At 47.0% G+C, this 14,621-nt stretch overlaps 1 protein-coding gene across 3 annotated transcripts in view; it reads right to left on the reverse strand.

Annotated features, from left to right (window-relative positions):
• Nucleotides 1–14,621, reverse strand: part of GNAO1 (G protein subunit alpha o1) — a 179,071-nt gene that overhangs the window by 76,723 nt on the left and 87,727 nt on the right. For all 3 annotated transcript variants that reach the window (XM_004371574.1, XM_023726891.1, XM_004371573.2), the window contains exon 3: nt 11,825–11,966. In XM_004371574.1, coding sequence (XP_004371631.1) covers nt 11,825–11,966 — 142 coding nt within the window. The remainder of the gene's footprint in view (nt 1–11,824; nt 11,967–14,621) is intronic.

Raw genomic sequence — 14,621 nt, forward strand, 5'->3', positions numbered from 1 at the left:
TGATGAGAAACTATTTGTTCTGTAAACCTTCACCTGAAGTACAATTAAAAAAAAAAAAAAGAGTCAGAATTGACTGGACTGCACACACAGCAACAGAGACGGAGGAAAGGAGTGTAAGTGAGCAAGTGAGAGAGCAAGAAAGAGCACAGGTGAGAGAGAGCCCATGGCATCGTCGCCTGCTGTTTTCATTTACTGTTTGTTGGAGATTTCATTTAAGTTTCCTTCCCCTTTCTGCTTTTCAATTCCATACCCCTTTCTACAGGTAATGCAAAAATGGGTGGTAGCCCAGCCTTGAACACCCGCTCCACTCTGCATGCCACGGACAGGAAGTTAGGGGGGCCCAAGGGAGGCCAGGTATTGGCTGGGGCCTCTGCAGTGACCAGCAAGCCCAGAGAGGCCTGGCTGCTGGAGACGGCTGAGGGTGCCAGGGCTTGTGATGTGGACAGTCGGCTGATGATGCTGCGCTCAGGAGCCCTACCCTGACTCATCTGGACATTCTTGCCCAGACTCCTGCCACCAGTTTGGTGAGGCCAGGAGTTGCCTGCCACCAGCTGCTTTCCTCTCTTGATGCCCCTTGGGATGATATTCTAGTTCAGGCAAAAACTCCATCACCATTCCTGACCCATCCACAGGGCTTCCCATGGACTCGGTACATCCACTTTTGTGTTGTTATTTCTCTTGACAGTTCACGGGGGGTGTGGCTAAGGATGATTGGTGCTCTCCCCAGACCTCTTCTCTCTGGCCTGTGTGTCTCAATAGAGTAGCCAAAAAAGCCACATTGTTGCTTTCTTCAGCCTTCCTTGTTGCTAGGTGCAGGTCACTGTGGCCTAAGAAGTCTGGAGCTGCCTCACTTCTTCCTGCCTCTGGTCTCAGCTGTGTGAGGGTGTGACACTTGCTATCTTGGGACCATGAGCACCCAGGGACCACCAAGTCACTAGGCCAGGCCCTGATGTTGCACAGCTACAGAAGCAGCCCTGGAACCGCTGACTCAGGACTCTCTTCTAGTTAACAATGGTTGTCCCTATGGTTTAGGCCACTGTTGGCTGGATTTTCTTTTACTTGCAGCCAAATGCATCCTAATTTACATAGCGAAACTCAGAGTTAAGTGACTTGCTCCAGGAAAAGCACTTACCATTTACAGTTAAGACCTTGACGACCCAATCCCAATACTTAGAATAACCTCCACAACTATAATGGCAGGTTGCGCCCTGCTTCTTGAAGCACAAGGCGAGGAAGCATATTCAAGCTTGGCATGGTGCCTCTGGATCAAAGAACTCAAGGCAGGAAGCATCAGAGCTTTCTCCTTAGTGAAACACTTTTCCTGCAATTTAGTCCAAAAAGCGACTTTCCCAGAGTGCCCTGGGGATAGCATATTCAGCCTGGCCTCCTATAGGAATGTCCTTCATGTCTGGGCCTGGACAACAACCGCTGACGTTCACTGAGAGGACTCAGAGGTACAGTGTGACCCTCCATCAACAAAGGAACACCTCAGTATGTTCTCAACACAGGAGGATTGCTCTGCATTTTATAAGAATCAGAAAGCAACAGCTCAGACAAAAGGTTCTCTACTTAGCCCTTAGTAGGCCCCAAAACTCAGCTGGGGAAACCCTCATTCAATGGGTACTTTCTTCCCCTCATTAGCACCTCTTCATTCAATGCCAATCATGTAAGAAGTGGACTTGTCCCAAGCCTATTCTGGCCTTTCCACTCTTTCTCTAGGATGAGTTGACAACAGTTCTTTCAACAGGAAAGAACCTGAGTAAAAATCATGTTCCTCCTCCATGCTCCCAGTACCCTTGCAAATACCTTTCCTTAGCTCATTCTGTCCTCTGTCGGCAGGGCCCGCCACCATTGTCCCCTTCCTCGGGCTAATGCCTAATCAGCCAGAGGCAGGTGTCACTTTGCTTCCAGGCAAATGATACTACTGCTAGTTAACCTTTCCTGAGCACCTACTGTGTGTCTGGCCCTGTTCTAAGTGCTTAAACCTACTGAGTCATTTAATTCTCAGACACTCCAAGGAGGCAGGTGATTACTATTAACTTCATTATCATCATCCAATTGTATGAATGAGGATGTGAAGCGCAAAGATCTTGTCTACTATCACACAATCAGCAGGTAGTAGAGCTGGGATTCAACTTAAGCAATCCAGCTCTCACAACTCAATCACAGTGCTGCTCAAGAGGAACTTTCTCAGTGTGCCCACTGCTGCACTTTCATTAAAAAAAAAAAAAATAAAGCCATCTATTGGCATGCCTGCCTCCCTTGCCAGGCCCTGTGCCCCTTGAGGGCAGGGTCTGGGTCTTGCTACCACTGCATGAATGCCTGCCTAGACCAATGAAGGGGTGAGCGCAGGGGGCTGCTCCAACCACCCTTGCTCTGGCTGTTGAAGGAATCATGAAGGCATGAAAAGAAGCATCTTCTGCATCTTTCATTCCTTTCTCCATGATGGGTCTGTTCAGGGCAGGGACTGTGTCTTTTCTGGTCATAGGCAGACCTCTAGCACCTGGCCCAGCGCTGGGCCTGGAGGAGGCACACCTGTTGGATGCATGGACTCACTATGCACTCATCTATTCACTGAGCCCCTTGCTAGGCACTGAGCATGATGGTGTGGGGAGCACACAGAGGAACAAGCCAGGGTCCCCTGTCCTGCCAGACTTGCTGTCTGGCTGCAGAGGTAAGACAACAATGAAACAGCTGGGAGTAGAGCTCAAGAGTGACAGGGGTGAGAGGAGGGAGCAATCATTCTTAGCTAAGGAAGCTCAAGAAGACTCAAGAGGCAGGGGCATCTGAGACTCACCTGAAGAAGTTGAGATTTCAGTCCTTCCTCTTCCTTTCCCATCTTGAAAACTGCTGTTTCTTTGAGCTGGTTCTTCCTTTTAGAGGAGGGCCAGGAAGAGCCACTGACCCTGTCACCCAAGGCAAGGTACCAGTGGCCAGGTCTTGAGCTCCCTGTGGCAGGATACCCATCCCTAAACCAGGAGCCTGGGCCTGATCTGGCCTCAGACCATGGGGAGAAGGGCTGACCTAACTTTAAGAGATGGAGTAAGCCAAGACTCCTGTCTCTGCCCACAACACTCAGAGTCCTGGAGAGCTGCTGCGAGGACAGAGCTGGAAGAGGCCTTGGAAGTCAAGGCGTCCACCCTCTCATCTTATGGATGTGAGCTCCTGCACAAGACCACAAGCCCCTTGATCTTTTCATCTTCGTACCCACCTCTGCCACCTTGTGCACTGGCTGCCAGAAAGTGAGTGCTCAGTAAGTGTTTGTGGAATGACTAACTGACCACCCTACTGAACGAATGAAGAAAACGAGGCCCCAAGTAGGCTGGGTGATTTGAGGCAGCCTGGTGAGATGGACAGAAAACCGAACAGTGGTTCAGGAAACCTAAAGTTCGACTCCTAGGTCTGCCATGTATTACCCTTGAGCAAGTCCCTTCCCTGTTTGGAACAGATGGGACCTATTTTGGAGAACTAGATGGTCTTGAATAGAGGTGTTTCAACCTCTAATAGTCTGGGCAGGCAAAGGGTCGGAGCAGGGCCAGGCTCTGGGTCTGGTATAAGGGAAGCTTCCGTGCCCAGCGCGTGGCAGGTGTATGTGCTGCTGCCGAGTGGAAGCCTCTTCTTGGTCTCAGGTTTGGGTGAAGGGAGCATGGGGCATTCATCTCTCAGCTCCTCCCACGCCATCAGATCTGACAACCACCACTGAGGTATCTAGGGCCCCGAGAACTCAAGCCGATACAGGCCAGATAGCATCCTTGTTTTTGTCTGTTTTGGAATTTATGCAAACCACAAGGTGAGCAGCCCTGCGCTGCAGACATGGTGCCACAATATTTCCATGATTACAAAAGAAGAGATGGTGTTCTGCTCTCCACTGCGTGACTTAAATGTCAAGAGTTCTCTTACCGGAGGAGATCCAATGACATTCTGGAAACCAAGTGTGAAATTTGATTCCGCTTCCCCAAGGAGCTGCCATTATCTCTAGAGGGACATTCCTAATGAAGCCCCTTGGTGGGACAGAATAGCACAGGACAACAATCCAGCCAGCACCAGACCTACAGTCCTGCTTAGGGCAGTGACCTGTGGGCAGCTGATTAAGTGCTCTTTGCCCTGGTGGCGCAATGGTTAATCACTCAGCTGCTAACCAAGAGGTCAGCAGTTCAAACCCAGCAGTGGCTCTGCAGGAGAAAGATTTGGGAATCTGCTTCCCTAAAGATTACAGCCTTGGAAACCCTATGGGGCAGTTCTACTCTGTCCTATAGGGTGAGATGAGTTGGAGTAGACTTGACGGCACCGGGGTTTTGGCCTTTGTTTCTAACCTGAAAAGAGCAGATAAAACCCTACCCATTCTTCACTAGATTGCGGTGAGGATAATTTATCAATAATAATATTTTTAAACAAATAATGAAAAAACAATAGCTAACACGTGCTGAGAACTTTCTATACATTAGGCACTATCCTAAGCACCTTTCATGCATTAATCTTATTTAATCCTACAGCAGATGACTAAGGATGGTATTACGATTATGCCCATTTTACAGGCAAAAAAACTGAGGCTTGGAGAGATTAAATAATTTACCCAAAGTCATACAGCTGGTGGGTGGTAGAGCTGGAATTTGAACCCAGTATCCAATACTTCTTGTGTCAGACATTGTGCTATGAGTAAGACCTGTATTCTGTCCTCAAAACCAGCCAAACCCAAAACTGTTGCTACCAGTCGATTTTGACTCATAATGACCCTATAGGACAGAGTAGAACTGCCCCACAGGGTTTCCAAGGCTGTAATCTTTATAGAAGCAGACAACACATCTTTCTCCTGTGAGAGCAGCTGATGGGTTCGAACTATCGACCTTTCGATCAGCGGCGGAGTGCTTAGCCACTGCACCACCAGGGCTCCTTATTCTGTCCTTAGGAAGTTTATAATTAAAGTAAGAGAAATAGCATATCGACCAATGGTGAAAACATGAAAATAAACAGTATTTTCGACTGAATAAAGTCTCATACAAATTCAAGGCATTATTTCTTCACTATTGTCCTATTAGCTTACAATATATTTTACATGTGCAAGCATATACACACATAAATATACCTATATATATGTGTGTGTATGTGTTTGCATATAAAATTAATAACATGGGATGGTTCACAGACTTTCCCCATCCCCCACTGGTCAAAGGAACCTTCTAATCCTGTAATTGTCGGGTTTCCTAAATCCTTTCTTCCAGAGTCTGAGCTCCGGCCAGTTCGGCCAGACAAGTTCCACTCTTCTGTCATGCAGATGCAGACCCAGGGCTGAGGACAGAGGAAGGAGGAGGGGAAAGACTCAGCTTAGAAGGTTAAGACAATTTACGTGATAATGAGCTAGGGGAAAGGAGGGAGAGAGAAAGGCGGATAGAGAGGGAGGGAGGAGGAGAGGGAAAGAGGAAGTGGGGGAGAAGAGAGGGAAAAATGGAAAGAAGAAGAGATGGGGAAAGGGACAGAAAGTGGGAGCAAGGGGGGTGGGGGAAGAAGATGGAAGAGGGAGGGAGGGAAAAGGGGATAGAGGACCAGAGAGGGAAAGCCTTGCAGGGTAGAGGAGCGGGTCTGTGGGGAATTTGGGGAGATGAGCAGCTCAAGAGAATGGGGGTGAGAGAGTCATGGAGACAGTCATGAGCAAGACAGAAAAGGATATATAAGAAGGGTAGTGGGAGGTGTCCTGTGGGTCCGTTTTCATATTCTTAGGAGTCCCTGGGTGGTGCAGATGGTTAAGCGCTGGACTACTAGCAGAAAGGTTGGCGGTTCAAACCCACCCAAAGGCCCCTTAGAAGACAGGCCTGGTGATCTGCTTCTGAAAGGGCCACAGCCTTGAAAACACTATGGAGCCGTTCTACTTTGTACACATGGGTTGGGCTCAACTCGAAGGCAACTAACAATAACAGAGAGACTTAGGGTAGAGAATGGGATTCTTTTAATGATTTGTTTTGCCTGATTCGACCATGTCTATTTAAATGGACTCTGCTCTGGACCTGAACCACATGGGTTATGGTTTTATTAGGGTTACATATCTATATTATATACATATATATTTTGTACTGCATGACCTTACACAAGGAGCGTAACCTCTCTGTGTCTCATGTTTCTCACTTGTAAAATGGAGATAAAGATAGCACCCGCTGCATAGGTAGTTGTCAGGATTAAATAATTTAATTCATGTTAATTGTTTAAAACAGGCCTTGGCACATAAAAATTAAAAGCCATTCTTATCATTAAGGAGCCTTGGCAGTACAGTGGTTAAGTGCTCTACTGCTAAACGAAAGGTTGGCAGTTTGAACCTACCAGCCGCTCCTCGGGAGAAAGATGTGGCAGTCAGCTTCCGTAAAGATCACAGCCTTGGAAACCCTATGGGGAAGTTCTACTCTGCCCTATACGGTTGCTATGAGCTGGAATTGACTCAACGGCAATGGGTTTGTTTTGGGTTTATTATTATCATCATTAATTCTTTGGAGCTTCAGTTCTCTGAATCCATCTACTGATCACTCCCACCTGGAAAGCCATTAGGTTTTAGATCAGATTCATCATCTGTGGCTCACATGATTCCTGTCTTCTGTGGCCTGAGGTTTCACCTTTGCTCCAGTCATCCAGGCTGGTTACACTAGAGTCTCAGTTTCCTGCTCCTTATCCTTTTCACTTCAATAGCCAATTAATCATCAACAGACCCCCTTATTTCTTTTGTCACTACACTACACCTCACTTTGCTCCCCTCCCTTTCCAGGCCCTCATCTGGACCCTTCCTCCTATTGCTGTAGCTTCCTAACCTACCTCTCCACCTTCAGTCTCTCTCCCAACTAGTCCACCCTGCACATGCCATATAACAATCTTCCTAAGATCTCACTTTCATCCCATCCCTTCCTAGCTCAAATCTATCAGTGGCTGCCTATTGCCAACAGGATGAAACCCAAACTCCTCAGCATGCCTTCCAAGGCCCACCAAGTCTGGACGTAACTGTGTTTTCTAATCTTCCCCACACCTTCTCCCATACCCTAGTCCTCTGTTCTGGCCTCTGCTTCCCAAATCTCCTTTGGTCGTTACCAACCCACTGCCTTTGCTCATGTTCTTTCCTCACTTCAAGCCCCTTTCCTCACCTGCATCTTCACCTGTCAGATTATACCCATGTGTTATGGATTGAACTGTGGTCCTCCCCCACCCCCCCAAATACGTGTTGTAAATTCTAACCCCTATACCTGTGGTTATAATCCCATTTGGGAATGAGTTTTCTTTTATATGTTAATGAGGTCATATTAGTGTAGGGTGTGTTTTAAGTCAATCTCTTTTGAGATATAAAAGGAGCAGTTTAGGCATAGGAGCAAGGAAGCATAGATGGAGGAAGATGATGTCACGCCATATGACATCTCCAAGGAACCAAGAAACAGAAGCTGAAAAGAGACAAGGACCTTCCCCCTAGAGCCGAATGAGACAGAAGGCCTTCCCCTAGAGCTGGCACCCTGAATTTGGACTTCTAGCCTCCTAAACTGTGAGAAAATAAATTTCTGTTTGTTAAAGCCACCCACTTGTGGTATTTCTGTTATAGCAGCACTAGATAACTAAGACACCATGCTTCAGGGACAGTTCCAGCCTCACTTCCTCCATGAAGCTTCCCCTGACCATCTGGTGGAATGACTGTGCTCATTCAGCTTGTGGGCATCTTCTCAAGAAGATGACCAGCTCCTTAAAGGCCCCATCTCCCATGCCTCTGAATCCTTACACAGGGCTTAGTACAAAGCCTACACAAAACAGGCACTCAATCAACACCTGTTCATTTAGTGATGAAATTACAGGTACTTTTCCTTTTTTTCTCAGAGAACTGGCAAAGGTAGCCATGTCATTCTACTCAAGGGGTGTTTTGAGGACCTGCTATGTGCTGAACACTGTGCTGGTTGTTGGGGGAAGGAGGTGATTCAAAGAAAAGACCTTAAATTATGAAGATGTTCTCATTCTAGGGCTCATCATGGGTGGGCTTTAAGGGGCCTAGAACCCTCTGAAATTGTATGTAAAATTTCCTAAATATGTGCATGTGTACATTGTTCTGGAGAGAAGATTCAAGGGTTTCATTAACTGCTCACCTTTAACCACCTTAAAGTACATGGGCCACTGCTTTAAGGAAAGAGACACAAGCCACCAATCTTCATACCTGTGCATAATGTTAAGTGCTCAATGGAGAGAAGGCACTGACCAGTGTTGTTCTGTCAGGGGGAAGGGAGAGATGGAAATTGAGCTGTCCTTACTGAATGGGGGGAAATTCCATAAGGAAGAGAAGGGGAGAAGGGCATTAGAGGCAGAGTATGGACTGAGCAAAGGTTTGGAAGCTTGGGAACATGTCGTGTCTTTAGGGAGAGGTCTGTAGTCTGATGAGGCTGGGGCATGGGGTGTGGAAGCCACAAACTAACATAAAGGACCCCTGCTGTTTGCCCCATTTGGAGGTTCTTTTAGGCTTAGGGTCCAGGCACAATCATGTGGCCTAAAGTGAGTCCACATCACAGCGAGGCCAAGGGAGAAACCAGTCAGCCCTCCCCTCCACTGGGTGGGCGCTAACAGGAGAAGTCAGGGGCACCTGTTCTAGTGGCTGAGACGGAGGCACTGCAAGGAAGTATTTAGGTGCTTTTCTGTACGGAGAGTGCAAAGCTGGCCAGCCCAAGCAGGTGCTGGGTGTGGGGCTGGCTTCCTCCAGATACCCCATGATGGGTGGGCAGACGGTGGTAGAGATGAGAAAGGCAAGAGAGGGAAGGTTGTTTTTTCCTTAGAGACCAAAAAACAAATCTGGGTCCACACTGCATGGGACAGGTCCCTCGACATCTAAACAGCAGATCCCCCAGGTAAGCAGCCCCTGGGGGCTTCAGAGAGGGAAGAGTTTGGAGACCCAGCCCTGAAGGCCAGCGCATGTGGGCATCAACAACTGACCCACTGATGCAGACCTAGCTGGAGGGCACCCAACACCCCAGGGCCCAGGCCCTCCCCCTAGAGGGCAGTTCAGGCTTTCTCTTCTTCCCATAATGCACCAGGCTCACTCACTCGTTCCTCAGGGCCTCTTGCTTGGAACCTTCTGTTCCCTCATGGTCAGTTTTCATTACTGTGTCTCTTCCTCAGGGGAGCCTCCCTTGGCCACCCAATCTGAAGTAGCTGCCTCTGCCCCAATCAGCCTCTCTCATATCAACTTGTTTTATTTCCTTCACAGTGTTTACCATTATCTGAGATGATCGCAGCTACCTATTTGTTGACTTGTTTGCCATCTCTCTGTACCTCTAGACAGAAATCTCCCTGAGAACGAGGAAAGGGAATGGGGGATGTGAGGTGTTCTTGGCTCTGAGCTGCCACCCTATACTGGCAGGCACTGTGGGCCTCTCAGGCCTTGTTTGTCTACCTGACAAGAGGGGACGATGGCCATTCCCTTCCCCCTAGGGTGTGATGTGCCCAGGCCCCACAGACTGCGAGTCCATGCTGATCTGCTCCCAGAAAACACCTTCTCCAGTTGCCCGGGTCACTCTGGCCTGAGTCTTGGGTTAACTTTCCTTTCCTGCTCCTCACAGGTGGGAGGACACCAGGAAGAGGTTCCCAAGTGCCTGGGAGGCCTCTGCCAGCCAGGAGGATGATGCCTCATAAGCCTGTGCTCCCTGGGGATGGGCTAGTTGCCTGCCACCGGGATATCCGCCCTGACAGGGCTATACTTGTACTCTCCTGTGTCTGGGGGACTCTCCAAGGAGCCCCCACTCTACTCCCTGTCTCCCTTTCCATTGGAGCCTTCCCCTCCCTCCTACTTGAGGGTAGACTTGATTGGTCAATCCCATGGAGGAGAAACAGCTGGAGAGGGGCCCCTGCTCCCCCGAGGCTCGCAGAATAGTCCTTAATATATCATATTCCTAGCAATTCCCAAGCAATCATCTCTCTGTTCAGGATAATAAAACGGAAAGAATCCCCATAGGAACAATTAATGTTTTCCAAAACTGAAGGCGAAAAGCATTCCAAAGTCACACAGACTTTTCTGGGTTATCATCAGGGTAGGGGATTATTGGGAAGGAAAAGTTGGTTGGGAGGTGGGGCAGTGGTGAACACACACACCCTTGGAAGATGTCTCATGCTGTTTGTGTAAGTGTGTATGTGTGTGCGCGTGTAGGGGTGTGCCATGGACACACGAGCCTTTTGCACCGTGTCTGTCACCTGGTTAACTGTGCTCCCTCCCTGGCAAAAGGGAGACAGGGAGAGACTGAAGGCCTGTGGCCTGTCCCACTTCTGAAAATCAGACCAGCATTTCCTTCTCTGGACTTTAGAGCCAGAGTTAATTACAATGAGTGAATACATGTAAGTGTGTAGCACAGTGCTCGTCAGCTAGTGAGGGCTCACTAAACAACAGCTGTTCTTATCCCACAGCTGCTGTTACCATTACAGTGAACGCAGCACTGTGGTTATCCCGCAATTCCGACGATCCGAGCAGGCATTTGTAGACAGTCTGGCTTCCCCAGACACCACTCCCACTGCGCTGCCTCCTATATCCCCAGCACCCAGCACATGGTGAGCCCTCAGTGACTGCTTAATGGAACCAAGATGGGAGCACTAACGGCCCCTCTGCTCCCCTTCTCTCATTCCACATGCTCTGGATCTAGGACCCAACCAATGCCTGCCCACCTGGGCAAAGTGCCGCCTCTGCAGAACCAGCTTCTGCACCCAGCTTCCCCATCCCAGGCTGGCCTCAGACACACTCTCAGGCACCAAATTCCCCAGGACCTGGAGGAACCAATGTCTGGAACCGGGACGACTCTGCCCCATGGAATCAGGATTTTGTGCATAGAATATTAAATTTTACATTTAAAGCTGTCTGTCATGGATGATTTATCAGACCCAGAGAAGGCGAAGGTGGTTTTCCTGTGAGAGAGGTGATTTTTAGCAAAGACAGGCTATGTGTATAATTCACAGTGGGATCACACAGCAATCAGGAGATTAATGGTCTCCGTCCAGAGGCTCCACTGCAGGGTCCAGGTGCTCGGGGCCTCCACTGCTCCCCTTCTCCACGCTCTGTGTCACAGGGAGCACATTGCTGGGACTCAGAATCCCAAGAGGGGACAAAGAACGACTTCTGGGTAGAATTCCCTGAGGCCATTTCTCCTCTCCCACTCTCCGTCCCTCCCTCCTTTCCATCTAGCTTGGCCAGGGTAGCTGTATGCAGTTCAGTCTACAGTTAATGCAAATGTTTGCAAATAGAAGCTTTTATATACTTATTCCATTCACCCCTTATCAGATGCCTGGAAACACGACTGAAAAGCAGTCCCTGTTCTAGGACAGTGACTTCCTACAGCAAGGAGAGCCCCTTAGGGCCTCAGACTCAAGACTCACCCGGGAGAGGCAGAACACACATCCCTGGGTGTAAAGGATGAGAGAGTCAATTCAAATGCTGCCCCCCACCCTCAACAAGGCAACAGAAGTTCTTCCAAGGAGGGGAGATGGGGGCCAGGTAAAGTTGGTTTTGTTTAATAAATATTTTTTCTGTTCCAGTTAATTGTACAAACTTGTACAGTGTTGTGGCAGTGCCAATTTAGAACTGTCACCAGACCCTTTCTCATTGGCAAAAAAACCCCTGGAATTCTGTGGCTGTTGTCTTTATTAGCAACTTTGCCATGGAGGTTTGCTGTTACCAAAGTCCATTTGACTGTATTTGCCAAGTCACTTGGAATACAGGCTTAGGTTGGTGCTCTGCCCTCTTCCTCACATCCAGAACAATCTCTTCTAGTTCCTTTAAGGCAGTCTAGCATTTTAAAGAGAAGTCACTAGGGTAACAGAGACAGTGTCCACAGGCTCAAGGGCCTACCTTTCTCTCCTTGTCACCATATTCAATGCCCAAAGTGTCCATGGCCCGAACAATGGCTGCCAGGGACTGGATGGTGTTGCTGTAGACAACGGGCTTGTACTGTTTCACGTCTTCTCCAGAGAAGCCATCTTCGTGGATGATCCTAAAGAAAAATCACACATATCAAGTCTAATGAGTGCATTGTCTCCACTCAACACAGGGAGGCACCAGCCATGTGAAGCCCCCAAGGTCAACACCTGGGTTTAGCTGGCTGAGGGCTAGGTTCAATTTGGATGCTGAGGTAATGTTTTGCTGCATTAATACCATAGAATCTGAAGAACAAATCTATCTGAACTACTGAAAAGTAGTCTGAAAAACAGAATATTGGAAAAGGAAATACTGCAGTCTTTTACATTCCCTATATACAGTGTTTAGGAGCCCTGGTGGCACAGTGGTTAAGAGCTAAGGCTGCTAACAGAAACGTCGGTAGCTCAAATCCACCAGCCACTCCTTGGAAATCCTATGGGGCAGTTCTACTCTGTCCTATAGGGTGGCTATGAGTTGGAATCGACTCGACAGCAATGGGTTTGATTTTTTTATATACAGTGACTGACTCAGTGGCTGCAACAATGGGCTCAAACATAGCAAAGATTGTGAGGATGGTGCAGGACTGGGCAGTATTTCATTCTATTGTAAGTAGGGTCACTATGAGTTGGAACCGACTCAAGGGCACCTAACAACAACAACATATACAGTGAAAGAGATAAGAGTCAACAAGGTGTTAAAAATACTTGAAAGCACTTAGGACAAGTGGGGCATGTAGTATTTTTAAGCAAAGTTCAAGTTCTTAACTTAAAAATCCACTCAGAAGCATATTATCAAAGATCCCTGAAAGAAATCTGCAACTGAATACAGGTCGTCCCTGACTTACCACGAACACAGTTACTACCGTCTGGTTTTTTTCTTTTTTCTTTTTTTTTTGGGACCTCTTATCATTAGTAATATGTACTACATAAACCAAAAACCAAACTTGGTGCTGTGGAGTCGATTCCAACTCATAGTGACCCTACAGCCCTGGTGGTACAATGGTTAAGAGTTCGGCTGCTACAAAAAGGTCAGCAGTTTGAATTCACCAGCTGCTCCTTGGAAACCCTATGGGGCAGTTCTTTATTGTCCTATAGGGTCATTGAGTTGTATGTACTACATACAATGTTAAAAACATATCTATAAGTTTATATGTAATGTTTCCAATCCCCAAAGACACATATAGATCAGATTTATAAAGATAATGATAATAAAAGGCAATAATAATGAAAACTAAAAAAAATAAATGAGGTATTCGACTTACGTCAGAACGAACTTATGATGGAGTTGTCAGAACGGAACCCTGTCATAAGTCAGGGACTACTTGTAATACAATTTTCTTTCACAGAAAACTTACAACGCTTCTAACGAAGGTAGCACAACTCACTTAAAATGCACAAATAACCAGAAAACAGAAAAGTCAAGAGAAAGAGTTTGCCTACTCTTCCAGCCTAGGCTGGGATTTCACCTCCATGTCACCCTTATTCTGGTACATCAGAACAGTGACATGGAGGGCACAAAGGTGACATCACAGTTCTTAGAGGCCAGATGACATTCTCTGCCCTCCTGTCCTCATAAACTCTGAGGTCGGGGCTGGCAAGGCTAGACATGGCCTAATGTTCCTTCTCCCTATAGATGCCGGCCACTTGATAAATGCTCGTTGCTGACAAAGATCCCAACAGGACAGAAAGCTAGAAAGAGGGGACCTCAGCCTTGCACTCAACCAAAACTTTGCAAGAATCCTCTTATAACTGACGTAATTAGGAAAGAACAAATGAATTTCAAGTCTAATATCCACCATTAGCTACGTTTTTCACATTTTTCAGTCCAACTGAATACTACTTGTCATATATACACATATTAGTGTATAATAAGCTGAGACCTCTCTACTGTCTCACCATAGCCCTTGCATTCCTTCATTTCCTTCAGCGCAGGAGAAGATTGCTAACGATTCTTTAAAAAAAAAAAATAGCTTTATGGAGATATAATTCACACACCACACAGTCCACTCAAAGTATACAATTCAATGTTTTTTCGCATATTCATAAGGTTGTGCAAACATCACCACAATATAATTTTAGAATGTTTTTGTCTCCCCCAAAAGAAATCCTGTACCCATAAGCAGTCACTTGCCATCCTCCCAACTCTAGGCAACCACTAATCTATGTTGTTTCTATAAATTTGCCTATTCTCGACATTTCATATAAATGGAACTATACAGTACAATCTTTTGTGGTTGGATTCTTCCACTTAGCATAATGTTTTCAAGATTCATCCATGTTGTAGGTGTATCAATGCTTCTTTCCTTTTTATTGCCAAATAATATTCCATGGTATGGATATACTGCATTTTATTTATCTATTCATCAGCTGATGGACACTAACAATTCTTGTTGCAAAATTTCACTTAGCTCTAGATTGTGGGTCTCTTATCCTCAGAGTAGCAGAGAGGTGGAAACTACAGAGAGAAAGAGTTCCAGACATCTGAACACGGATCCTCGTGAGTCTTCGGCTGAGTACCAGGTAGAGTAGGGTGAGACTTCACAAGCTGGGAGAGGAAAAACTACCAGAGAAAGAACAACTACCATGGAAGTTTAAGTTGAATAATTTCCAGGTACAACCACTATGGAAAATGGTATGGCGCTTCCTGAAAAAGCTAGAAATAGGAATACCATATGATTCAGCAACCCTACTCCTAGGTATATATCCAAGAGATATAAGAGCAATGACATTAA

Source organism: Trichechus manatus, unplaced genomic scaffold (assembly GCF_000243295.1).
Source record: "Trichechus manatus latirostris isolate Lorelei unplaced genomic scaffold, TriManLat1.0 scaffold00014, whole genome shotgun sequence".
NCBI classification, from domain to species: Eukaryota; Metazoa; Chordata; class Mammalia; order Sirenia; family Trichechidae; genus Trichechus; species Trichechus manatus.